This window comes from Coenobita brevimanus, chromosome 61 (genome assembly GCF_032717465.1).
Source record: "Coenobita brevimanus isolate Jiangsu-jjx chromosome 61, ASM3271746v2, whole genome shotgun sequence".
In the NCBI taxonomy this organism is placed as follows: domain Eukaryota; kingdom Metazoa; phylum Arthropoda; class Malacostraca; order Decapoda; family Coenobitidae; genus Coenobita; species Coenobita brevimanus.
In genome coordinates, this window is record NC_137014.1 from 41,894,900 (window position 1) to 41,922,038 (window position 27,139).

The 27,139-nt window shown below is 40.4% G+C and overlaps 1 protein-coding gene across 1 annotated transcript in view; it reads right to left on the bottom strand.

Moving 5' to 3' along the window:
* Sec16 (endoplasmic reticulum export factor secretory 16) overlaps window positions 1-27,139 on the bottom strand; it is a 201,833-nt gene that overhangs the window by 14,283 nt on the left and 160,411 nt on the right. Inside the window, exon 20 of the mRNA XM_080275457.1 lies at window positions 15,408-15,476. Within this exon, the coding sequence (XP_080131583.1) occupies window positions 15,408-15,476 (69 nt within the window). The remainder of the gene's footprint in view (window positions 1-15,407; window positions 15,477-27,139) is intronic.

The window sequence follows — 27,139 nt, forward strand, 5'->3', positions numbered from 1 at the left end:
CCCTTTCAAGCACTTCACCCTCCAAACCTCCATCCTTACTCATCACACTACCCAAATACTTAAACGTACTCACATTTTCCAATTCCTCACCATCTAACCTCGCTGTACATTCACTAACTTCACCTCTCTCAAAGACCATCACTTTACTCTTCCCTACATTCACCTTTAGGTTCCGTTTCTTACACACTCTCTCAAACTCATCCACCAAGCCTTGCAGCTCCCCTTCGTCTTCACTCAACAATTAGTGCTTCAGTTTATTCTGAAATATTACTCCAGTCAAAATTAAAAGCTTCTTTCCATCATTGGTATCTACTGAGACACTTTATTAGTGAGTCTGGAGTGCACAGTGTCAGTACCTTTCAGGGAATTTGTTTGGAAACCAGTCACTACAAAATACGTTAACACAGTAAATTTTATGTACTCAGTGACCTACTGCACTGACGGCCTCTACCTTCACATTTAATTTCACTCACTCATCTGGTCAGAATGGCATTTTTACAGCTATCTGCAGGGATTTCAAGCAGTAAAGCATTTTTATCAAGCTAAATACAAAACAATAAGGCAGCTTAGTTTTTCTGTGATGTAGCACAAATAAATGTTGTTTACAATAATTGAAGATGTAGAGCCAACCCGTTATGTGATCTGGTAATCGATAAATCACTATAATGGTGTGAAATAAGTTAGGACCATCTCCCTGTATTTGATGCACGCTCCCACTATAATGAAGGTGGCAGACAAAAAAGCAGGCCATATGCACCAACACACATGCAAGCCAACCACCTCCTGTTTGTTGGGGTCAAGATGGCTGTAAATATTTACATGCACAGAAACCCCATCTGAGACTTTTGTGCAAACCCTATAGCTCCCATCACACCTCTGAACAGCAGGGCCTCTCTGTCCCTTGCTCACTCTCTATCTCACGTGTCCCACGGTAACGGCTGCATCTTGTGTTCACCATGCTGCATTGTTCTCACACCCCTGCATAATACAGTATTGTGGTAGGTGGGGGCACTCACCATCCACTCACTCGATGTAGTGCTGCTGTCGGGTGTCTGCCCTTTCCTCTCCTCCATCCTTCTCTCCTTCCATCCTCTTCTGTCTTCCTTTCCTTCATTCTTTCATTGTCCTTCTGCCTACAGGTAACTTCACACTCCCTCTTCTGTCTTTCTTTCCTTCATTCTTTCTTCTTCTTTCTGCCTGTGGGTGACTCTACACTTAGTGACAAGCCAATTGGTTTCCTGTACACCAGGAAACCATTTACTACGCTGGGTGGTATCCATATAACCATATTTTGGGACCTGGTGGTTTAGTGGGTAATTACGGAGCTCCAATTGGATTAAGCCGGTGAGGTTTATGTCCTAGGGGTGGTTGGGGTTGATAGCTCATGTAATACCACTCAGGGATGAGTGAGGCTGGTCACCCTCATCTTAAATGTCAAGACCAACTGCCTAGCCCTGGGCTCCTACACTCCTCAACGGGCAATGTAGAATTGGATGATGGATGGATGGATGGATGGATACAGACCCCTTGCAACTGTTCATGTGCAATGCTAGCAATTGAAAGACATCGCTGTGTCTACTTTTTTTATCATTTTTTTTTTTTTTTCTTCATAAGGTAGGTGGGGGTGCTCACCATCCACTTACTCTAAGTAGTGCTGCTTTGGATGTCTGCCCTTTCCTCTCATCCTTCCTTTCTCTTGTCTTTCTTTCCTTCATTCTTTCCTCATCCTTCTGCCTGCAGGTGACTTTACACTCCCTCTTCTGTCTTTCTTTCCTTCATTCTTTCCTCTTCCTTCTGCCTATGGGTGACTCTACATCTAGTGACAAGCCAAATGGTTTCCTGTACACCAGGAAACCATTTACTTTGCTGGGCGGTAACCATATAACCAAATTATAACGCCTGGTGGTTTAGTGAATACTTTAGGTGCTCCAATCAGATTAAGCCGGTGCAGGTTTATATCCAAGGGATGGTTGGGGTTTATTGCTCATGTAATGCCACTCACGGACGAGTGAGGTTGGTCACTCTCATTTTAAATGTCAGGACCAACTTGTCTAGCCCCAGTTTCCTATGCTCCTCATGGGGCAACATGGGATTGGATGATGGATGGATGGATAATGTCTAGCCAAGGTGCTACCCCTAGTGGAAAGCATGGTGCTCAGGGTGCTGCCCCTAGTGAAAAGGTGGTGAAGCGCCCAAGGAAGAACTCTCCCTCACCTATGTGAGTGTTCCTGAGGACAATGAGTGCCCAGGGACACTATTTGTCACCCAGCCTCAGGGGGGTGGGGCCCGTGGTGACAACTCAGCCTAGACCCGGCACCACTTAAGGTTAGTTACACTTGTTTTGTGACTAAAATTATCTTACTTCTACTCCACCTCTTTTATTGCTCTATCATATCCATAGTGATACAGTGAAGAAAAGTAGTTAGACACGGCATCAGACGAGGTATAGGAATCAGTCTAGAGGGTAGGATATATAGATATATATATATATATATATATATTTTCCAATTCTGGATGGAAGCCCCTTGGCAATCAACATAACCCCATTGAACCCATGTTACAACCATCCCAGTATCCAATATATTATTATCTGATCCATTTTCCACAACATAATCCCATCGGATACTGGGGCTGGGGTATAATAAATTTATTCGTTCCCATCTGGCATTTTCACCGCAAAAGAGAAGTGCAGTATTTCTGCTGCTTCTTTTGGTTTTCCTCAATTGAGTAGCGCCGCGGGAGAAGAATCCAAGCGCCCTTTTTAAAAAATGGCAGAAATCGCTCCTAAAGTTTGCCTTTAAGAAATGTAAAAAATCTCAATAACCAACCCTACGATTTTTATGTTTCACGTATCAAAATAAAGCTTAAAGCATCAGCTTCATAATAGTATGAAAAAAACTTATGACAATACTTATTTAGTAATTATTATTAATTAATAATACCAATCATGTGCATGAAGAGTTCAGCTAAATGTCATCTTTTCCTGCATAGAATGATTAGAGACATGATTATAACACTAATATTGGGGGTACTTACCACACTGGAGTGACTTGACTGTTGAATGTTGATTCATCCCCCCTCCCCCCAGGATTAGTTGCAAAAATCAAGCAAGTCGTCATCCTCATCAGGGAGGGCGACGTTGTGCTCGACTCTGCCAGCTTGAAGGCCCTCATAAAAGGCCCTCTTGTCGACTGGCATGAGGGTGAACAAGCTACGAAGATCATTGAGCTTGTCTTCCGTGAGCTGGAGGGGAGCGTCATACAGGGGTGGGAGGGGGACGGCACTCAGGTTGAACCTGTCACGGGACCAGGCTCCTCTTCCCTTCATCAGTCGGACCTCGATGCAGTTATTGTCAGTCCCATAGTCTGACTTGATGATGAAGCCTTCCTTGTAACTGATGCGGAAGAGAAGCTTGCGGGCATCTTTGAATGTGCTACCTGGTGCCTGACGTTTGGTGATGTGGTCCTTCACCACACCAATATCCAGAAACATGGCCTGCTTCATGCGCACCACTTTGTACCCCCGTGACACAGACTGTGCAATGTGGTAAGCATAGTTGTCTGGCATATAGAGGTTTGACACACGTCTAAGATGCCTCTCAATATTGCCAAACGCGTGATCGCAGGCCACGTAGCTATGGCCTGGCATCAGGTAAACATGGTCGATAGAGAACAGGCGCCTGGAGTGGAGTTCACGGAGATAATACATCACCAAGTTAATGTTTTTGTTTTGGCCAGCACAGTTATCTGAGACGACCACCAGCTGTGAAAAGTCGTCAATGCTGCTCTCATGGTCTATCCAGTGTTTGATGCAGCTTGCAACTTCACATGACCCCCGCTTTGCTTGTGTCTCATCCCACACGTACATAGTGCTTGTGTTGGTTTTCAAGTTGTGGATGCACAGGTTGTAGGTCCACATCTTGTGCTTGTAGTAAGCAACACTAGCGGTGATCTTGGGAGTGGGTAGAGTCTGTTGTAAGTCAACACAGATTGCACGAGTCTCGGGGTCATTGTCTGATGCAATCTTCTTCAGAAAGTCCTGTGCCTGCTGTGCTAACTGCTGGTGTTCCTCTTTTTGCCGGGTGAGAGTTTCTATTGCAGCCTGATTGCCAGTTTCATTTGCAATACAGACGTCAAAGGTGTCACAGGTGGTGCAAGTGTCAGTGCGTGGTGGCTCAAAAGAGATGTTAAATTCCTTTGTAAACACATTGGAATAATAATGCATGCTCACTTTTTCTTCACCAGGATAGATGTCACGAAGCCACTCCATGTATGACACATACAGCTTTTCAATGGTAAGGTGTGACTCCAGGTATTTTCTTTGAGGAGTGTTAGCCCTGCTATAGTGGCATGACATAGCAGGTAGAAGTTTAATGTGCTCCCTCACACGAAGAGCCTTATTCTCGATTATTTTGTTTGCTGGTTCATGCCGTCCTCGCTGGTCAGAAATAACCATACCTGTGCTCGTCACCTTACGCAATGCCGTTGTAAGCCGTGTCGTCCCAATGGCATGCATTGTCATGAAACCTTTCTTGCACACTGTAGTCTTCACTTTATCATACACCACACTGTAATGACGGGTATTGCTACGTTTACTGTGTTCGTTCTTTGTACGCTTTCGTTTAACTGGTACCAGGCTAACTATTTTCTGAATGTATGCATTCTAGGCATCATATGACCCCAGAGCCCAAAAATCACTAAATATTTTTTTCACACCTTCATTCGTAAGCTTCCCAAAGCACCCATCACGGCAAGGATTACCAATTGCACGTGCAGAAACCCCTTTCTTGGTTTTATAACTCGTGTAGGCTTGGCCTAGATTACGCTTCACCTTGGCCACAACACTGCCCCACTCCACATTTCGAGGCCTTTTTCTCCCTCTTCCTTGCTCCACTTCACCCTCACTATCACTCACGTCACGAAGAACAGCAATAGTTTGCGGGCTATCAACATCACTGCTAGAATCATGAGCAGCCATGGCTATAAAATCCAAAAAAGCACAGATAATCCAAGAGTCAATGTTAACGGCGGCCGAGTGAGAGTGAGACTGAGGCTGTCATTGCTTCCTCGAGAGTTGAGACAGCCGCAGCAAGCTGACTGACCGCGCACAGCCTACGTCACGGCATCAGGCTCCGCGCCATTGGCCAGCTGGCTGTGACGGCACAGCACATCATTCCTTTTGACGCTCTGATTGGCTGGCGGCCACCACGCCACCCCGTTTGGTGCTTGGATTTTTCTCTCTCTCCGGTGTTGTACATCCTGTGACAATGTCATACGGGCTGGCACACGTTATTATTCTATAGCATTTTCGACCCTATCAGCACAGAAAGAGAAGCATCCATCTCCCACCACATGGTAAAGGATGCATCTGGCTGCCGTTTGAGCGGAAAATCGGGGTTTGGCGGGTGGTGGCGCTTGGATTCTTCTCCCGCGGCGCTACTCAATTCTTCTCATAGCTTAACAGCGATCAATGTGGTTTTACCTGCTACACTGAAGGTAAAGAAGTTTTTCAAAATAAGAAAACCAGTGATCAAGGAGGTTTGACAGTACTCCACATGAAGACAAAAGCCAGTCTCAGTAAAATTCCTGTGCATCACAATTTGAGTGCACAAGTCAGAAAACAGGACACAGTGGAGTCACTGCCAGTAATCAATTTCACTAGTGACAGTCATGGGAAGACAGCTGCTTTCTGCAAAATACGTGATGTGTATTGTAAGGAAGTGATTTACATAAATGAATGATTTTATGCAGCACAGTCAGTAGCAAAAGTATTAAATGCTATAATTTAATATGTTCTGTTAAAAAGCACTCTAATTATATGAGCACTCATTGCTTAATTGGGATATTAGACATGACCCTGGCACAAAACTGAATCTTCCCATGCACACCATACAAAGCATAAAGTGCAAAAGTGAAATATTTATAGCTAGATAACAAAAGGAAAATCACACAAGAAGTGCCCAGACAGATACAAAGCTCTGGTAAAAAGCAAGAATTCCAACAGAAACTAATAATCATACAAACACACACACACAAAAACACACCACCATGTCCACACACCACGGAATGACATGTGTACATGAGTGGGTGGGTTAGGTAGACTGTCACCAACAACCTTTCCCAAGCCCTCTTTTAGTTGCTGAGGTAAAGGTCACTTGTGGAAAAGAGTGGAAAAATAAGTACTGCATAAAGAATTTTTGAAGATCCTAACATACTGCAGTCAGAAACTAAATAACTAGGGTAAATCCTATTCTTTGATGCTGAATTAACTGCTGTAGTTTACTGAAAAGAAAGTTCTATATAGTTAGGCACACTTTAAGCACTATTACTTTGTGTGGAATTCAAAAAGCGGAAAGCTAAATATTCGATTTCTACTGCCAACTAATAATGTATCAGTTAAAGGTGACTGGAGTCTGCATAAAGAAGCATTAATGATTACAGAGCATGCCAAACATGGAACTACCATGTTATCTTGCAATGTTTTAGCTCTTATAACACATTCAATACTTACATAACACACTATACTCAGTTTTTTTTATTGAGGCGAAGATGCACTTGACAGATTGGTGATTATTGGCTGAATGCAACATTACTTCATAATCTAGCTTTATTAACTGACAACAAATATCTGAGGGGGAAATTTGGGTCAGTAAATATTTTTTGGACATGTTGCATTTAGCCAGTCATCATCAACCCGTCAAGTGCATCTTCGCCTCAATAAAAAAAACGGAGTATAGTACGATATATATATATATATATATATATATATATATTAGTTTTATTCATACAGAACACTGCTTTAAGGCAATCTAACATATACTTAAATGGCAATATACACTGCAGTAAACTGACTTATGATGATGATGGTTAAATAAACTTCCAGCCGTTAAACAAGGACAGTACTTCCAAATGACAAAGATCCAACCTGAAAGGGACCCAACATGAAAACCCTATTCTATGTTTATTTGTCTAGTAAAGTAATAACACTTCACTAACATGGACAGAATTCTCTCTCTCTCTCTCTCTCTCTCTCTCTTTTTTTTTTTTTTTTTTTTTTTTTAAAAACTAATTAAATGAAAAACTGCTATTTCTTTTACCTGAAACTAAATGAGATTATTATTACTATTCTATCTATCTATCTATCTATTGACAGATGCCTCAATCCCATTCGGGGTGGCCATAAACAAATCACCTCCAAGTCGCCCTGTCCCTCGCCATTTCACTGCCCTGCTCCCAACTCACACCCCTCTCTCTCATATACCTCTCCACCCCATCCATCCATCTCATCCTCAGCCTCCCCTTCCACCTCACTCATATACACTCTCTTCGTCAGTCTTTCACCCTCCATCCTCTCCACATGGCCAAGCCACCTCAGTGTATTCCTCCTAACGCTTCCTATCACATCCACATCCACCACAACGCTCCTTTATATCCTCATATGTCAGCCTGTCTCTCCATGTGACTCCGCAGGCTCCACTTAAATAACTCATTTCTACTGCTCTCACTCTTGACTTGTGTCCTTCCAGCAACGTCCAAGCTTCGCTTCCATACGTTAGAGTTGGTATCACAATACTGTCATGTAGTAACTTTTTCACTTCCATGCTCACTTCCCTGTTTCTTATCACTGCTTTCATGGAACCAGCAACCTTTCTTCCCTGCTGTACCCTTTCAAGCACTTCACCCTCCAAACCTCCATCTTTACTCATCACACTACCCAAGTACTTAAACGTACTCACATTTTCCAATTCCTCACCATCCAACCTCGCTGTACATTCACTGACTTAACCTCTCTCAAAGACCATCATTTTACTCTTCCCTACATTCACCTTTAGATTCCGTTTCTTACACACACTCCCAAACTCATCCACCAAGCCCTGCAGATCCCTTTTGTCTTCACTCAACAACACAGTATCATCTGCAAACAACAGTACAGGGAGTTTCCAAACACTACCCTCTCTCACTAGGGCCACTCCAAAACCCACTACCCTACCTTGTACCTCTTTTATTACCCCATCCATGGACAGATTGAATAACCATGGAGACAAGACACATCCCTGTTTCAACCCAATCTTCAAAGAGAAAAATTCACTCAGTTCACCATCCATACGCACTGCAGCCTTAGCACCATCATACATACTCTTCACCGCATTCAGCAATTTCCCATCTACTCCATATATTCTTAATACTTTCCACAATCCATGTCTATCCACCCTGTCATATGCTTTCTCCAAATCCATGAAAGCTGCATACAACTTCTTTCCCTTCTCTAGAAACTTTTCCACTAAAGATCTAAGAATGAATATCTGATCTACACAACTTCTTCCCTTCCTAAAACCTCCCTGTTCTTCTCCAACTAATTCCTCTGTTCTTTCTCTAACTCTGTCAATAAGTATCCTACCATACACGTCTATTATACTAAGAAGACAAATGCCCCTATGATTACCACACACTTTTTTTCCCCCTTTTCCTTTGTACAAGGGAACAATTATACCTGACTTGCAATCCTCCGAGACTCTACCTTCCTCCCAGGCCAATCTGCACATCTTCCACATCCATTCTACTACTATCTCTCCCCCATGCTTCAGCATTTCACCATGCACTCCATCAATTCCTGGGGCTTTCCCCAATTTTACTTTCTTCATTGCTTCCACAACTTTTATCCTACTGATTTCTTCCTGTCTTCCCACCTCCCTCCTTCTCCCAGCCATTCCCCAGCCACTTATACTCGCATTACTTCCATCCTCTATGTTCAACAATTCCTTGAAAGTGTTCTCTCCATCTGCTCACTTTTTCTCCCTTCTCCACTAGTAATCTACCATTTTTATATTTCACTCCCCTGCTAACTTCACTTCCACCCTGTCTTACTCTCTTCACCTCTTTCCAGAACATTTTCTTACAGTCCCTCCATTTCACACTCAAATTCCTCATCCACTCTCTTCTTACTCTCTCTTACTAATCTTTTCACCTCTCTCTCTCTTTCTACAAATAACTCTCTCTTCCGCCTCTCAACTTCTTCCACGCCCCTATTTCTCATCCATTCATTGTATGCTTTCTTCTTTTGTGCCACAGCCTGTCTCACCTCTTCATTCCACCACGCTGTTCCTTGCATCCCCCTCCATTCTTCTCTTCATCCCACACACCACATCACATGCTGCACATAGTTCTTCTGTGAATATCCTGCACACACCTTCCACGTCCCCCATCTGCTCCAATTCATATTTGCCCAATCGTTCCTCCACTTCTCTCTTATATTCTGCTTTTTTCTCATCCTCTTGTAACCTTTCCACTCTCCTTGCAAATACTCCTTCTTCCTGTCCTTCCCTTCTTCTATTTCTCCATCTTATTTGGATCTTGATTTTGGCCACCACTAAATAGTGGTCAGAAAGTCCACTCCTCCAACCTCTATACACTCTTGCATCCATTACACATCTTCGCATCCTTTCATCCACACACACATAATCAATCATTGCCTTCCTTTCATTCAGTTCACCACCCACCCTTCTCATCACTCGCCATGTATACCTGTGGATCATTTTGTGCCTTAAGAGGGTATTGGCTATCACCAACCCCCTCCCAGCACAAATGTCCACTAATGCACTGCCATTCTCATCTATCTCAGCAGGCACACCCCACTCACCAACTATTCCATCCACCTTCACATTCCCTACTTTACCATTTATATCACTGATCAAAAACACTCTCTCATTCCTTCCAAACTTTTCCATGCACACTTCTACATTTGTCCAAAACTCTTCTCTCACTCTGCTTGCACAATCTTCCGTCGGCGCATACACGCACACAATCGCCCACATTTGTATTCCAACTTTCAATCTTACCCACACAATCCTTGACCCAACTGATCCATACTCTCTTATGTTCTTCTTCCATCTTTTACTCACAACTATACATACTCCTTCTTTTGCCCTCTCATTCTCACCTACTCCTGCACATATACCCCGTCCATACTCCCATTCTCTCACACTCTCACCCCTCCATTTAGTTTCAGTTACTCCACATACATCAACTTTCGCACCCTCAAGCACCTGGACAATCTCTCTCTCTTTCACCTCATCATTCGCACCTCTTACATTCCATGTTGCAATAACCATGTCCTTTGTCCGGTCCTTGGTTGTCATCTTTTGGTCAGTCCTTGTCCGAGGCTTCTTGTTCGTCTTTTTAGTTAGTTGTTTTCTGGGGAGGGGCACTAACCCTCCGCCAACCCTTTTAGTCGCCTTGTACGACAAGCAGGGATACTTGGGGAGTATTCTTGAAAACCCCCCCCTTCCCCCATTATTATTAATTTTTTTTTTAATGCTGGGAAGAAGGAATCAAAGGCCAGGAGCCCGCAAACTGTTCCTTCCAAGAAAAAAAAAAAAAACAATAAAACAGAGAGCCAATTCAAGATGTTCATTTCGAGATGCCTGGACACACTGTGTTTGAAAGACTGGAGATCATAGGAAGTAGGAAATACAGACAAAGGGAGACAGTTCAAGAACTGACCTGCTGTATAAATGAAGGACTCGGAGTAACAATTAACTCATGCATTAGACAGATGGACAGAAAGGGATGTGAGTTTGTTGCGAAATGGGTGCTATGCACCCGGCGGAGAGGTGGAGGGATGCAAGCAGACAGTTCAGAGGAGCAGATGGTGACCACTGAAGTAGAGACAGAAAAGAGATAAAGATGCAACAGTTCGATGAAGTGACAGAGGCTGAAGGGAGCCAGTAAGAGGAGGAGAGTTAATGAGATGAAAAGCCTTTGATTCCACCCTGCTGAGATGAGTTGTATGTGGGAAGCCTCCCCACACATGAGAAATTATGAGCATGCAGCACTATGAAATAACTAGACCTACAAGGAAAAGTATCTACATATTAAAAAAGAGTGGAGGTGGGAGGGGGGCAGAAGACAAAAGTGAGAAACAGAATGAATGACGAAAGTGAAAAATGAAAATACACTCAACCCACGATTTCCCGGACTAAAAGGGGGGGAGACCAGTTCCGGAACCCAAAAAGTCCAGGAATTGCAAAAGTCCGGCCCCACATACCATTCCCCAGAGTGACTATTACCATACTTTGTCCGAATTCTCCAATATTGTCTGGCAATTATTCTGATATTCTACAGCATTCTAGAATGTATGCTACCTAGAGTATACCAACATAATTAACATACACAGTACATAAAATAATAACACCAACACAATAACAATAATAATAACCAACACAAAAGTGGTATTTTGCTATCTACAACCCCAAGAATGGCTGTCTAGACAGTTGCTGACGAGAATGAGGAGGGTATGTCAGAAGATCAGAAAGCTGAGGAAAAAGAGGAAAATGAACGAGGAATAGAAAACCACAAGGTGAGCCAACCACTCATCAGCTGACTGAGATACAAATATGCAATCATCAAATGTGATCTCGATCTTGGACCAAATCGGCAATTTTAATTGGAAAATATTTTAATCTTTATCACCATATAGGTTTGCACACCCAATTATATGAAATTCAGTCAAAATTTTATGCTTAATTTAATTATTAATAGAAAATCAGGATTCAGAGTGAAAATTTCTTAAAATTAGCAGAAGTGTATTGCCTCTAACCTGACAACTTGCCTTGATGGACTTTTGTTTTGCATAAATATCGATTTACAATGCAGATACATTTTTTTGTACTCAAAATAAATATTTACGCAAAACTGAAGTCTGTCAATGAATGCTGATGATCTGAAGGGAAATATCTGCTAACATTGGCCAACCCTTCATCAGCTGACCGAGATACAAAGACGCAATCATCGAATGGGATCTCGATCTTGGACCGAATCGGCAATTTTAATTGGAAAATATTTTAATCTTTATCACCATATAGGTTTGCACACCTAATTACTTGAAATTCAGTCAAATTTTTGTGCTTAATTTAATTATTAATTGAAAATCAGGATTCACAGCAAAAATTTGTTAAAGTTAGCGGAAGTGTTTTGCCGCTAGCCTAACAACTCGTCTTGACGGACTTTGTATAAATATTGATTTACAATGCAGATATATTTTTTGGTACTCAAAATAAATATTTATGCAAAACAGATATCTGTCAAGGCGTGCTGACAATCCAAAGGGGAAACATCTGCTAACACTGGCCAACCACTCATCAGCTGACCGAGATACAAATGCAATCATCGAATGTGATCTCAATCTTGGACCAAATCGGCAATTTTAATTGGAAAATTTTAAAATCTTTATCACCATATAGGTTTGCACACCTAATTATTTGAAATTCAGTCAAAAATTTGTGCATAATTTAATTATTAATAGAAAATTAGGATTCAGAGTGAAAATTTCTTAAAGTTAGCAGAAGTGTTTTGCCTCTAGCCTAACAATTCGCCTTGATGGACTTTTGTTTTGTATAAATATCGATTTACAATGTAGATACATTTTTTTATACTCAAAAAATATATTTATGCAAAACAGAAGTCTGTCAAGGAATGCTGACAATTTGAAGGGGAAATATCTGCTAACATTGGTGCATTTTAGCTCTGAAACCTAATTTTTAAACCAAGTTATACTAAGTACAATTTGTTTTAGCAGATTTCAGATAATTAGGTGTGTATGAGCCACTGTGGCAAAAAACATGAAAATATTTTCCAGTGAAAAGTGCCGATTTGGTACTTAGTTGCACCGAGTCAGGTGAGCTAAATGAGTAGGAATGGATCCCACTGACTTTGTCCATAAGATTTTTTTTTTTTTTATTACAGTACTTATGAATTTTCTTTGTGTCCAAGCCTTCCTTAAAATTTACTGTGTTATACAAAAAAAGATTTATAGTGGCATTTGAGAAAGGTACCAGGCAAATGGGATATTGCCACAAGTTAGAATGAACTGAAAGGGTGAAGCAGGTTGGTGGCCAAGATGCATTTCATGTATGAAAATATCTTCTTGTGTGTGTTACAAATGGACTTTTTCGAGTCAAAACCTTGCTATAATTATACTGTGTTGTGCAGCAGACTGCTTATAGTTTTATATGAGAGAATAATCACCGGACTTTTGTGAGAATCCCGGACTTGTACGGGCATTTGTCTGGCATTTGATAATATTGTCCGGCCTCAGCCCGTGTCCGGGAAATCTGAAATCCAGGAAATAGGGGTACGGGAAATCGAGGGTCATGTGTATCATTGTATTACAATATGAACAATGTTTTGCGTAAGATAGAAGGTGAATACTCACTACTCTGTTATTACCACATTCATTCATTCATTCATACCAACATATGCAAGTTTTTATCAAACTAACTACATTCACACTGAAATAATGAAATAATAAGTACATTCAACAGTATGACCTTCACCAATACTGCCAATGACCCTTTACAGCAGAGAAAACTATCAATGGGGAAGTATAACTGTGAAGCTATCTGACTCCTATGAATACCCACATACAGTAAACCCTTGATATAACGAACCCTTTTATAGCGAACTTCAGATACAACGACCCACCATAGACCCACCATATATAAATATATATATATATATATACACACACACACACACGCACACAGAACAGAGGTTCAATTGAAATAAGAACTGAATATATTGAGAGCAAAATGCACGTAAAGAGACTAGTGAAGAGGAAAAAGGAGGAGGTAAATGATCTAAAAAGAAAAATGACTGCAAACTACTCTGAAAATAGGTGACTGCAAACTACTCTGAAAATAGGAAGTTATTCTGGAAGGAGGTGTGGAAATGTAGAAGTGAAAGCGGAGAGAAATGTGAAAACGTGAAGGATGTAAGTGGTAGATCATTAACCCATGGAGTTAGGAACCAGATGGCAAGAATATTTTGAAAGCCTGAAGAATGGGAAAAGGGACAGCTGAGTGGCTGTAAACATGACTGGTTTTGAGGGTGTGAAGAGAAGGAATGCAGTGCCAGGAAACATGACACTCACACAGGTGAAGAACGCTGTGAAGTGGCTGAAAAATGGGAAAGCAGCTGGAGTTGATGAAGTGTATGCAGAGATGATTAAGTGTAGCGGGGAGAGTGGAATGAAGTGCTTGTTTGAGATTTGTAAGAAGGCATGGTTGAGTGAAATGGTGCCAGCAGAGTGGAAAATGGCTATGATTGTACCCCTGTACAAAAATAAAGGTGAGCAAAGTGAGTGCAAGAATTATCTAGGCATAAGTTTATTGTGTGTGGTAGGGAAAGTATATGGATGAATTATTATAGAGAAAGTAAGAGATATATCAGAAGTCCTAGTCAGTGATTAACAGGGTGGCTTTAGGAGTGACAGAAGATGTGTGGATCAAATACTTGCAGTGAGACAGATAGTGGAGAAGGCTTGTGAGGAGGACTACAAGGTGTTTATGGTATTTACGGATCTGGAAAAAGCATACGACAAAGTAGACAGAGAAGGACTGATGAAAGCTGCGGGCATGTGCAGTATAGATGGTAAGCTGCTAGGTGTTGTCATCAGTTTTTATGATGGTAGTGAGGCACGTGTAAAGGTAGATGGGCATCTAAGTGAATGGTTCACAATCAATGTGGGTGTGCAACAAAGCTGTGTGATGTCCCAACGGCAGTTCAATATATACATGGGTGGGATGATGAGAGAAGTAAACACAAGAGCAATGGAGAGAGGGATGGTGCTGGTAATGAATGGTGATGGATGAATTATCTCAAATTTGTTGAATGCTGATGATGCAGTTCTACTTGCAAATACCGGACAAGAACTGTGATGTGAGATGGGGTTGGGAAAATGACAGGTGAGAAGCTGAAGGAGAAGAGGGATACAAAACTGCAAAACGAAGAGTTTAGAAAAATATTGAATGCAATAACAGAATATACATGGAGGGAGCAGGGAATACAGAAGGCATAGGAAGTAAGATTAACAGTATAGCAAAAGATCGAATAAGCTCCTAAATGACAGTCATTTTTCATCTGTGAAGATTATTGTATACCACTACATCAAAAGTCTGACCTATATAAAACAGATCAAATTTTACAACTCACCAAACACAGAAACAAACTAAACAATCTATTAAAAAGGATAATACTGTACTGATCTACCAATGGTCATTAAATGCCTCCTTCTATCTACTGCCATAACCTATAACCAGGTTAAATGGCCACTAACAAATGGCTGCCATGTCACTCTTCCCACTACCATCCAGATGCCCTCCCTCCAAATCCTTCAACAATACAATACAGAGTTGGGCAGTATGGTAAGCAACTACTAAAATATACACAGAGTTAAGAATGTACTATTTTTGTCAACAACACAAGTGTCCAAGTCCTGTCTGTATGATCAATGACTTAAAATACACATCAAATAACGAATATATGGTACAACTCAAATAATCCAAAATTCTCTACCCACATGACCTTTACCTCACAACTTTAACCCATGACTGGCATTCATCTTGGCTTTACCTCAGTAATGGTGGGCGGCCAGTCATCCTCTAACTCAATGGAGCTTTCGGATATATACCGCGTTCTCATCTACAAAATCAAATGCAACGATCAATCTCCTGATCAAATACTTTAGTAAAAAATCTAACAAATCTAACAAATAATGTAGGCCATGGAATATTAATGGATAATAAAAATAACAGGGTAATGTAATGTAAATAAAGATATGACAAAATATTTAGCTATTACACTCGTGTCCTGTGCAAGTAAGCTGAAGCTGCAATGACTGTCAAGATTACTAGGCATACATGTGCAACTATTTAGCAATTCACACTGTTAATACAAGCAATACAGGCAAACCCCGATTTACGATACCCCTAGATGTGATATCCCGGAATAGTGATGGGGATATAAATACCACCCTACCTCACCTATTGTAGGCCTACCCCCAGTTTTGTGAGAGATTTTTATTTATTTATTTTTTTGCCAATTTTGATGACATTTTAGACTTAAATTTTGTGTTTAGGTTGATTTATAAACTGTTTTTAGACTTAGATTAATATGTTTTAGTGAAAGGAGGGCTGAACAGTGTCAAATGGAGTATGGATTCTCGTCCATCAGACGAGGTACAAAACTCTGTGGACAACTAGGTGACTCAACAAAGAATATTTCGTGTTTGACCAATGAATATTTGTTCAAAATTATTATCATGTATTCTTTGATAAGTCAGATGACAAAACCTGTCATCTAACCTATCATGGAATACATAATAATTATTCATCCATCCATCCAACCATCATCCAATCCTACATTGCCTCATGAGAAGCATAGGAGCCTGGGGCTTGGCAGCTGGTCCCAACATTTAAGATGAGAGTGTTATTTTAAATAAATATTAGCAATTATGATAAACTTGGAGAGTAAATAATTGATGCACTGATAAAAGCTATGACATCAATAAATCATGTGTTTACATTCAGGTTGTTCATGGATAAATGCTTTGAAAATACAAAGGAATTTCTAAATAAAAGTTGGAAAATAAGACAGAAGGAAACAAAGGACCTTAGCAACCAAAAAAGTTGCTAAAACAACATAAAGAGGGACCATTGAAAAGGCTATCCCGATCGCATCATCGATCAATATACTATGCGTTTACAGCCGGGCTGTTCAAGGAAGAACACTTTGAAAATACAAAGGAATTTCTAAATAAATGTTGAAAAATAAGAAGAAAATAAAGATCAGCAACCACAAGAGCAGCTAAAACAACATAAAGAGGGGTCATTGAAAAGGCTATCCTGATCGCATCCTCGATCAATAAATTGTGTGTATATATACGGGCTGTTAAAGGGAAAGCCCTTTGAAAATACAATGGAATTTCTAAATAAATGTTGGAAAATAAGATAGAAGAAAATAAAGGAGCTCAACAACCAGAACAGTAACAAAAATGACATAAAGAGGGGCCGTTGAAAAGGCTATCCCCATTGCATGGAAGTAGGGTGGTAGCAAGGAGGAATACTTGGCTGCTAAACATAGGGCTAGAAGAGAGGTATACAGGGCAAAGTCTGAGCCACAGAAACTTTTACTTGATAACCTAAATCATGGGGAAAGGAAAATTATGATATTTAAGGTGGCAAATCAGATGAAGAGGGATGATCAGGATATTACAGGTGAACAGTGTGTGAAGAATGATGAAGGAAGGGTAGTGGTGAACTGTGAGGATATTAAAGATGCATGGAGAAAGCATTATAGCCAGTTGTTGAATGAGGAGTTTGACTGGGACAGGGAAGGTTTAGAGCCAGCAGATCCAGTGTTTGGCCCTTGGCCTTTGATTGATGCTGCTACTGTGAGTGAGGCAATAGGCAGGATGAAGGTGGGGAAGGCAGCAGGTGTGTCTGGGTTGACTGCCGAAATGTTGAAGGCCTCAGGAGATATAGGGGTGAGGTTAGTAACTGACCTGATAAATATAATTTTTTATGAGTGTGTTGTCCCAGACAATTGGCTAAAGAGTGTAATTGTAAATGTGTATAAAGGGAAGGGTGATATTCTGGAAAGAGGAAATTATAGAGGTATAAAGCTTTTAGATCAGATAATGAAGGCAATGGAGAGAGTTTTAGAAGGTATGATTAGAGAAAGAGTGAATATTGATGAGATGTAGTTTGGGTTTATGCCAAGTAGGGGGACCACTGTGCTAACGGGTCTTTGTATGTACCATGTGTCAGCAGTGTAATGCTGTATGATAATGAGACCTTGGCAGTAAAGGAGGAGGATATTCGCAGGCTCAGACGTACAGAAATGACAATGATTAGGTGGATATGTAGTGCGTTCTGCGTGCAAGGTCTGGTGGGGCTGGGTTTACAATGGAAGAGTTGAGAGGTAGGATGGGACTGGAGTGTATTGGTGTTGTGATAAGTAGAGGTAGACTGAGATGGTTTGGGCATGTGGAGAGGATGGGGGATGATAATTGGGTGAGGAAGGTGAGAAGTGTTAATATTGGGGGTGGGGTTATGAAGGGTAGACTGAGAAAGACATGGGACGAGGTCATTAAGTGTGACCTCAGGGTTAAGGGACTGAAAAGGGAGGCTGCAATAGATCGTGCAGCACGGACAGCCACCATTAGGTGACCAAGGATGACGCATGCAAGCATGTTGGAGCTTTTAAAAATGAATCAAAACGAAACGAATGAAACGATTGCATTCCCCACCAAGAAAAACATCAACGCTTCTCTGTCATGACAATTCGCACCTTGGATGATTCTGCATCATTTGTACATCATTAGTCTGCATAAAAGATAGGTATTTAATTGTCCCAGGACCATCTGATGGTGAGATTGTATACTGCTGTTTCTTCTCCACCGAGTTTGAATACGAGTCAGAGATTGCATTCTCTAGTACAAATGAGACTGGGTACAAGTGAGAAGGGCATTGGATTAGCTTCTTTTACAGCTGTTAGGCCTTTTAGATCGGCTTTAAACTTTTTTTTTTTTTTTTTTTTTTTTTTTTTTTTTTTTTGACTCATTAGGGTGGGTTTAAGGTTTGGTTGGGGGGAAACCCAAGGTTCAAAAATGCATCCCTATAAAGTGAGTCCTTGAAATACAAAAACTTGAAGTATGAATTTCCGATGGTACGAAAGCTTAAATGTACGACAAATTCCACAATACGAAAGTATCTGTCTCGATGGTACGAAAAACGATACGAGAGGAAATATAAAAAAAATAAAATAATTTGGTTTTACGCCAGGTATCCCCAAAAGGCTAAGGCATTGCCCCTGGATAGGGGACTTTTGGACTGAAGCGTGTAGCATTTTATGACCGGACGCCCTTCCTGATGTCTACCAATGACCCTTGGGTGGATTCAATCCTCCGACCCTTCGGTTTGAATGGAGAGCTCGAACCCACTGAGCCACAGCTATATGAAAAATTCAAAATGGGCGCGCTGCACAGCGCTGCGTTCGCTTGCGGCGAGAAAACAAACTAACCCCTCTCTGGTAAATACATTTTCACGCGCTTCCCAGTCGAGTCACGTCCGTCCTCTCCTCTCAGGTTCGCTGTATGTTATGCTGTTTTTCGCTGTTGTTCACCTTTTCGTATTTTCACCATGCCTCCCAAGCGCCCTGCATCATCTCCAGCATCCAGGGAACCAGGTGCAAAGAAGAAACAGCATCGTACTCTCACTCTTGAGAGGAAATTGGAGATAATAAGACACCACAAGGAGGGGCAGGGAGTCTCGGAGACTGGCCGAGTTTTAGGCCTTGCACCATCAACCGTTGGGACTGTGAGGAAGAAAAAGGAAATGTAGAAGAAGATGGCCACCTCCTTCTCTTCATCTTCAGCCGCCTGCCAAGCCACGAGGACCCGCAGCTTTCGCATGGACTTAGCACCATATCAATGACACAAATCTCCAGCTGCAGCACAGGTCTATATTTAACTGTACAGTGTACTAATACTACAGTAATTAGTTGTATTTTTTATTTTTTTGTCTGTACAATAGTAGTGTATTGTAGACGTGTATTGCATACTGCTAAACAGGAGTGATAAAGTTTTAGTGGAGGGTCCAATGGGGTCCTGGAACACATCCCCCTTTTTAAATGTATATTTCAATGGGGAATGTCATTCCGATATATGAAACTTCGGATTATGAAAGTTTTTTTTGGTCCCTATCCCTTTCATATGGAGAGAATGGATAATGAGCGATTGGTGAAAAAGATAACTAGATCTGATGTGAGAGGTGTAAGGCCGAGAGGAAGACCACGAATAGGATGGATGGACAGTGTGAAGAGAGCGTTGGATGCGAGAGGAATGTCTGTTGAGCAAGGAAGAGTGGCTGTGCGTGACAGAAATAAATGGAGAGAAATTGTGAATGAATAAGTGATGACGCAGCCCTGAGGGGATATTCTCCCGCATTTTGGTCTGATCAGCTAGTCAGGTAAGGTGCGGGTAAGGGGATGGGTCTGTTATGATGTGGCAGGGGTAAACCAGTTCTGCTGTCGGGCCCTGCTGCGGATGTCACTGATTGCATTGCGCAGTTGACCCTTGTGCGGTGTGGTGCGGTGAGGATCTGTCCGTTCTCCCCTTTGGGGCTAAGATGGGAATGAATGTGTTTGAATGGATGAGTAAATGGGGAGTGTGTCGTCCTGTCTCGGCTACCTCCCTTTCCTTGGGGGAAGCAGCCTAGGTATATAGATAGATAGATAGATCCCTTTCATATTTCAAGGACTCATTGTACTTTAGATGTTAAATCTACCCCGAGACACGATACACCACCTAGCGATAGGTTTATACTTAACCAATTGCATCAATAAACCAGGGTATGCCTGTACATTCAAAGTTACCACCACCACCACCCCCCTCAACCCCTTCAATAAATGCCTAATCATCATCTCTGAAATAAGCACTTCTCAACCACTCCTTCCTCACCTTCTCATTTCAATTATTTACCCTAACCTTGATATTTGTACTACTACCACTCCAAGTAATAAAATAATATCAACTATACTTGCAAATATTAAGGAATCTCCCCATACACAATGTATCAGTGACCTAAGTTCTTCTTTGTAAGCCTGTACAAGATATCAGTATTTTAAGGCGAGAAGTACAGTAAAACCTCACTATAACGGACTAATTGGGGCCCCAAGTCATTCTGAAAAAAGTGAAATTCCAATAAAAGCAAACATCTGGACTTCTCCCTGCTCACCCGGACCTTTTCTGATAGACACCTAACCCCCACTATTCAACAGGGATGCTTTCCGTAAAAAGTGATTGAATAACAAACTGGTCAAATAGCGAATCAATTTTTCCCATAAAACTGTTAAGAAATAAGGGGTTAGGTTTCTGGCCACCTTTGTCACTCAAAAAATATGCAATAAAGATGGAAAAAAACTGGTATAAATTTATGAAAGTGACACAGGAATTTGAGGTGTTTTCGTATAGACCTATGTTCTCAAGGAAAATTATTTTAGTACTACAAACATCTCAGATGACTGACATTTGATTTTAAATAAAAAAAAAAATACTGGTGAACAAGCGAAATATACCCACTTAGCGATATTAAAGAAAGCCACAGGAATGCCTTTGACAGCGTGTTTATAGATGATCCCGCCGACTGGACATGCTGTCACCACACCAAACGAACTCAAATGTACTCAATTTAAAACCATAAATAGCAGTGGATGCTTAACTGGAAGCACTGAAACCTAACTGGGGGGTTTTGCTCCCCCCCAATGATTATAACCTACCTAACCTAGTGCAAACTAAGAAGTGCAATCCATAAAACGAGACCAAAACAGTATTGTGCATTAAGAGTGTTCATTAATCATTGTCGCAATCGTCATCATGGTTGACATTTGGTATTTTTCATTACCTAATGTGGGCCAATTTGGTAATGAAAAATTCATCTCGTAATGAATCCGCATAATCCATTACCAAACAGATTTTTCACATCTATGAAGATACAAAGGATGGAGACTGTGGATTGTCTGCTCTCTCTAATTAATCTGCTAGCCTCCATAGTGTGAAAAAAATCTACATGCTGCTAATTATAAGGAGAGTGCTTATTTCCATTTTGTATATATAATTAGTGAAGAATGAATGCTTGCTTTAAGAATTTGATAATGAAAAGTTTAATTTGGTAATGAAAATTGAAGAGTTTGGTAATGAGGCCGAGTTCAGATCTGGCAACTCTGTTTCATCACCCGACCATGCGATGGTGAAACACTCACTTAGGTTGGTGAGCACATGACTGCTCTTGATAGGGGTAACAGTAAGGGGTCTTGGGTGGAGCCATGGTGGTGACATAGTTTACGGATGAAGAGGCAAACGATCAGCAGGGCAGAGTGCAGGAGACAGGCAGCTCAGCCAGTCTGCCTGGCGGCGAGCAGTTTGATTGTCAAAATAGCAGGGATAACTATGTCAAACAATGAAAAAGGGTAGAGATTTATGAATGTCAAAACAACTAATTGTCAAGTAACAATCAGTCGAAAAACAAGGGTTTGGTTATCAGACATTAATCCAGATCGCACCAACTTCTTTCTTTTATTAGCTCCGTTGCTTCATTACTTGTTATCCAACTCATATCCATCAATCTACATCCTCAAGATCTTGACCCACTCCAATGGCCATTCAATGCCTATCATCAAGGTCACGACAACCACCCAATGCCCATCATCAGGGTCATGACAACCACTCAATGCCCATCATCAAGGTCATGACAACAACACGATGCCCATCCAATGCCCATCATCAAGGTCTAGACAACCTTCCAATGCCCATCATCAAGGTTACGACAACCATCCAATGCCCATCCAACGCCCATCATCAAAACCACCCAATGACCATCCAATGCCCACCATCAAGGTCACGACAACTACCCAATGCTCATCCAACACCCATCATCAAGGTCATGACAACCACCCAATGACCATCCAACGCCCATCATCAAGGTCATGACAACCACCCAATGCCCACCTAACACCCAACATCAAGGTCACGAAAACCTACCCAAACATCCTCATCCTCCACCATCCCCCTGCCCAAGCTGGACTGAGATCAGGCAGTCCACACCGCTTCTGGCTTTTTCAAGCTTTTCCCGATATGTACAGGTATACCTTGATATACGATACCCTAGATGCAATACCCCAGCTTAACAATGGGGGTAGAAATACCACCATACCTCGCCTAACGATGGCCGATCCCTGGTTTAACGATGGGTTTTTATTTTATTTTATTTTTTACCGATTTTGATATTTTAGACTACAATTGTGTGTTTAGGTTGAATTATAAACTGTTTTTAGACTAAGATTACCGTACTTTGTGGGGTGGAAGATGCACATTTTTGTCTCAAAATCACTTTCAAATATCTCCATGCGTCCTGGAGGCTAGACTAAGACCTTGGCTCCATTTAGAAGAATCACTTATACACAGGATCATCTCACTGTCTGCCAGTCAAGTATTTTTTAGAGTATAAACACCTTTGATTTATTGTAAAAAGTTACATTCACTTGTGTATATACTCAGATTTTACAATTTGAAACACTCAGGCTCAAGAAAAAATTTAGGGTTTGTTTACAACTGGCCATGTGACAGTCTGGGGGTTTAGCGGTATAGCAGTTTAGCAATTTAGCATCTAGCATACACCCTACTTTAGCAGGCTAACATGATCACTGGTGAACTCCCTGCTAACCTTCTGAAATGCAGTCATGATCACTTAGCTTGCCATCCACTCAGTAACTAGTAAGAGAATCATACAGATGATGGATAACATGACATTTGAGTCATTGTAACAGATATTGGTCTCATATGGAAATTCAATAACCCTCATCTGGCTGGCTTCTCTTACTGATATTTTGTTTCATTTGAGACAAGAATATAATAGAAAAAACAGTTTTATATTACCGTTACTGAAAAACGGGAAAAACAACTGCAACATTAAATAGTACTGACCGAAATTACAGCTTTTTAGCAGTTTAGCACCTAACGTTCCCCCAACTCTCAGAACATGATCACTTCTGAACCCCTTGCTAACCTTCCGAAAGGCAATAATGATCACTTCACTTGCTATCCAATCACCAACTAGCAAGGGAATCATATTGGAGATGTTGGCTAGCATGACTTTTGTTGAGGCATTGTAACAGACGTCTGTCTCATATGGAAATTCAAAAACCCTTGTTAGGCTGGCATCTCTTACTGATATTTTGTTTCAATTGATACAAGAGCATCATAGAAGGAAGGAGTCTTATATTACTGTTACTGAAAAATAGGAAAAACAGATACAACATTAAATAATACTTCCCAAAATTACAGCATTATTAGTCGTTTAGCAATTTAGCAGTTTAGCGCCTAGCGATATGGAAATTCGATCACCCCATGTTAGGATGGCTTCTGTACTTTTAGGGTACATAAAATGCTGTAAACGTTCCTTGTAATTGATTTGTAAAAACTTGGTTGTGTTGTCTGTGATTCTAAAATTCAGTACATGCAGGCTTTTGTTTTGGAGATACAGTGTATTCCTTCACTCTAACGGCCTTTGTATTTTCTTAAATGAATGAAAGAACGGGTTTTACTGAGTTTTGTTTTTTTAAGTTCATTTCACAAAAAAAAATACTTATCTCTATATACTGATACATATTTAGTGTACTTTAATAGAGATGAACATCACGTCTCAAATTACTGTATAAAAAGAATGGGACACTTCGGACTTCATAAACAAACCAGTAGTGTTAAGATGGCATCGTGGTATGGAGTAACATTTTATAAGGAAGGGATTGTTTGTTTTTCTTATCTTGTACTCTTCTTTTACATAAAAATAAAGACACCAAACATATATATACAGTAGTGAAGAGACAGACTAATCTGTTAAGATAGTGCCATGGAATGCAGTAACATTATGTAAGGAAGGGGTTGTTTGTTTTCATGTCCTGTACCCTTCTTTTACATAAAAATAATGAAACCAAAAACAGATATACAGTATTGAATAGAGATTCTGAAGGGTGAGTGAGTATTTTAGTGAAAAATACTCATATCAAGCAACTCTTCTGTAGTCTTGGTCAAGACATACTTTATTTTCTCAGAACTTCCCTTCTAAAATTAGGGTGAGTCTTTCACACTGCAGAGTCTAACCTGCCATGAAATACGGTAATGTGTTTTAGCCATAGGTGGGGTGAACACTGTCATTTTGGGGTACAGTTTACTAAGCTTGATTTTTTCCAGACTTATATTTGACGATTTTCAGATTTTATTTGTTGGTTTTAGTGGGCTATTTACAGGTGTCAGGCTTAGGTTAGCTTCTTTTACAGCTGTCAGGCCATTTAGATTGGCTTTAAACTTGTTTTTGGGCTCATTTGGGTGGGTTTTGGACTTGGCTGGGGGGAAACTTGAGGCTGAAAAATGCATCCCATTACTTTACATATTAAATCTACGCCGATATACGATACCCCACCTAATGATGGGTTTTTACTTTACCAATTGTATCGATAAACCGGGGTATACCTATATAAGAATTTAGTCCAGCAGGCTCTCATGTCCAATAAAAGCGAATTCCGGTATAATGACATCCGTTATATCGAGGTTTTACTGTATTACCACACTTCTTTATATGATTCTTTTTAGAGAATCTAATTATGCTTGTGTTTATTTAAAAAGCATGGCTAAAACTACAATTCATCACAGTAGATAATAATTAAGGAACTAATCTGAAAGCACTCACTACAGATATCAAGTATCTACTGATTATATAAAAAGGTCTTCATAAAATTACTGATGAGGATTACCAATGAAGCTTTCTGCCTCACTACAATCCTCATACTGGTCATCATCATCCTCATACTCATCAACAGCATGGATGTCCAGCTACACAGAAAAAAAATCAATTATTAAAAGTACATAAAACTATTATTACTGATATGTACTGTATCTTGTTTTAATTTAGATCTGTACAGCCATATCTAAACATATCTTTCTCCTAGTGTACTGTTCCCTTACTGGAGTGAAAAAAAAAAAGTACATGATGTACTTAACTGATTTATTCCAGGTACTTTCAATTATTTTACTCTACTTAAGAAGGCCTTTCACACTGAAAGAGTCAATAGAAGTATGTCTAACACCTTCAGCTCAAAAAGTCCTCCTAAGCTGAATAGGTGTAGGAAAGTAGCTGAAATAACATACAAAGACATCACTGTAATGAAGCCATTGCTGTCCTGTACAACACATGACCCCACAGCAAAGCTTTCTCTGCAAAATTTACAGATGCATGCTTTTAAGGCAATGTTTACCATGTGCCATGCAATTTAACCTCTTCACCCCAGTTATGTACTAATTCGATTCGTCCTATCAAATGACAATTTTATTTAACTTTGGACAGACCTTCTATAGTGAAGGAGTTCAATTGAGATTTATTCTTCAACTGCAAGAAGGTTTCCAAAAGTTAAATGAAGTTGCCATGTGGCGGCAAGAATAATGCAAAAAAGATGTTCTCTGACTGAAGGGGCTAAAACTCTGAAACAAGCAATAAGCAGTTGGAACATGGTTACACATGGGAGAATGTGAATTATATAGAGAGAAGCTCATATATGCAAGCAAAATGAAAACGATACAGTAAAGGAGGAAGGTAATATTGTTTTTCTTAACTGTGTTACACAAGACATCAACAGGCAGAAGGACTTGCAACTCCCTGAAAGAAATGTTATAAATGGCAACTGTGCGCAGAGCCAGCGTTCGCTCACAGGGTGATCTGTATAATGCATCCCACTGGAGAATTCGTGTGTGTAGCAAAGATCACTGTCAGCACTGCCTGTGTTTACCCTGTATAATTTTCTACTTCTAATAACCCTACTCATGCTTTAAACCAGTATTTATATTTATGATTATTTACTATGTTATAGGTGGTGGCAACCATCATCCACTCACTTGATGTAGTGCTGCCTACTTTTTTCTTCACCTTTATTATTCATTTTCTGTGTCTGCCCTCCTCTCTTCCTGTTTCTCCCATCTTTCCTGTCTCTTTTTAATACTCTTCTCTCCTTTTCAGGTGGCTTTACATGAAGTGACAAGCCTAATTGTTTCCTGTAAGTCAGGAAACCATTTATAATGCTGGGTGGTAACCACAACACCAACCCATACGTGTTCCATACGTGTCAACAAGTGGGTTGGCAGAGTGCCCATCCCCTTAAAACAATCAACTCAAAGACAAACAGCCACCGGTTATGAGATTATGGCAGCTGGCTATAGACAGACAAATAGACAGACAGATTATTTACTACTTTTTGTCCACTGACTGAATGGTTAATCAGTAATTTAATCCTCTGAATCTAGTGAGGACTATTTTAGTTTATTCCTGCTGATACCAGATATTGGCCTCTTATATTCATGTTCTTTTTTTTTTCCAGTGTATCTAATCCCACCTGTTTGAAAAGTTTATCCTAAGCTGAATAAACGATTGGTCTCTTATATTGATGGGGTTTATTACCAGTATATTTAATCCCTCCTATTTGAAAAGTTTATTTGAGGCTGAATAAAGCTGTCAGGAGGTAGTAAGATGATATGGAAGCAAACATTCCCAGGCTCAATGGGTTACTGAGGCAGGCAAAATCCTAACAACAAGCAAGATATTGGGGTATAATATACAGACCACCCTGGAAAATTCCAGCAAATATTACACTACACAGTTGCATATTTTCTCTGTATAATCATATATTGTATACCCGTGTAAGTTGATATATTATTTACATATACAGTATATTATATATATATATATATATATATATATATA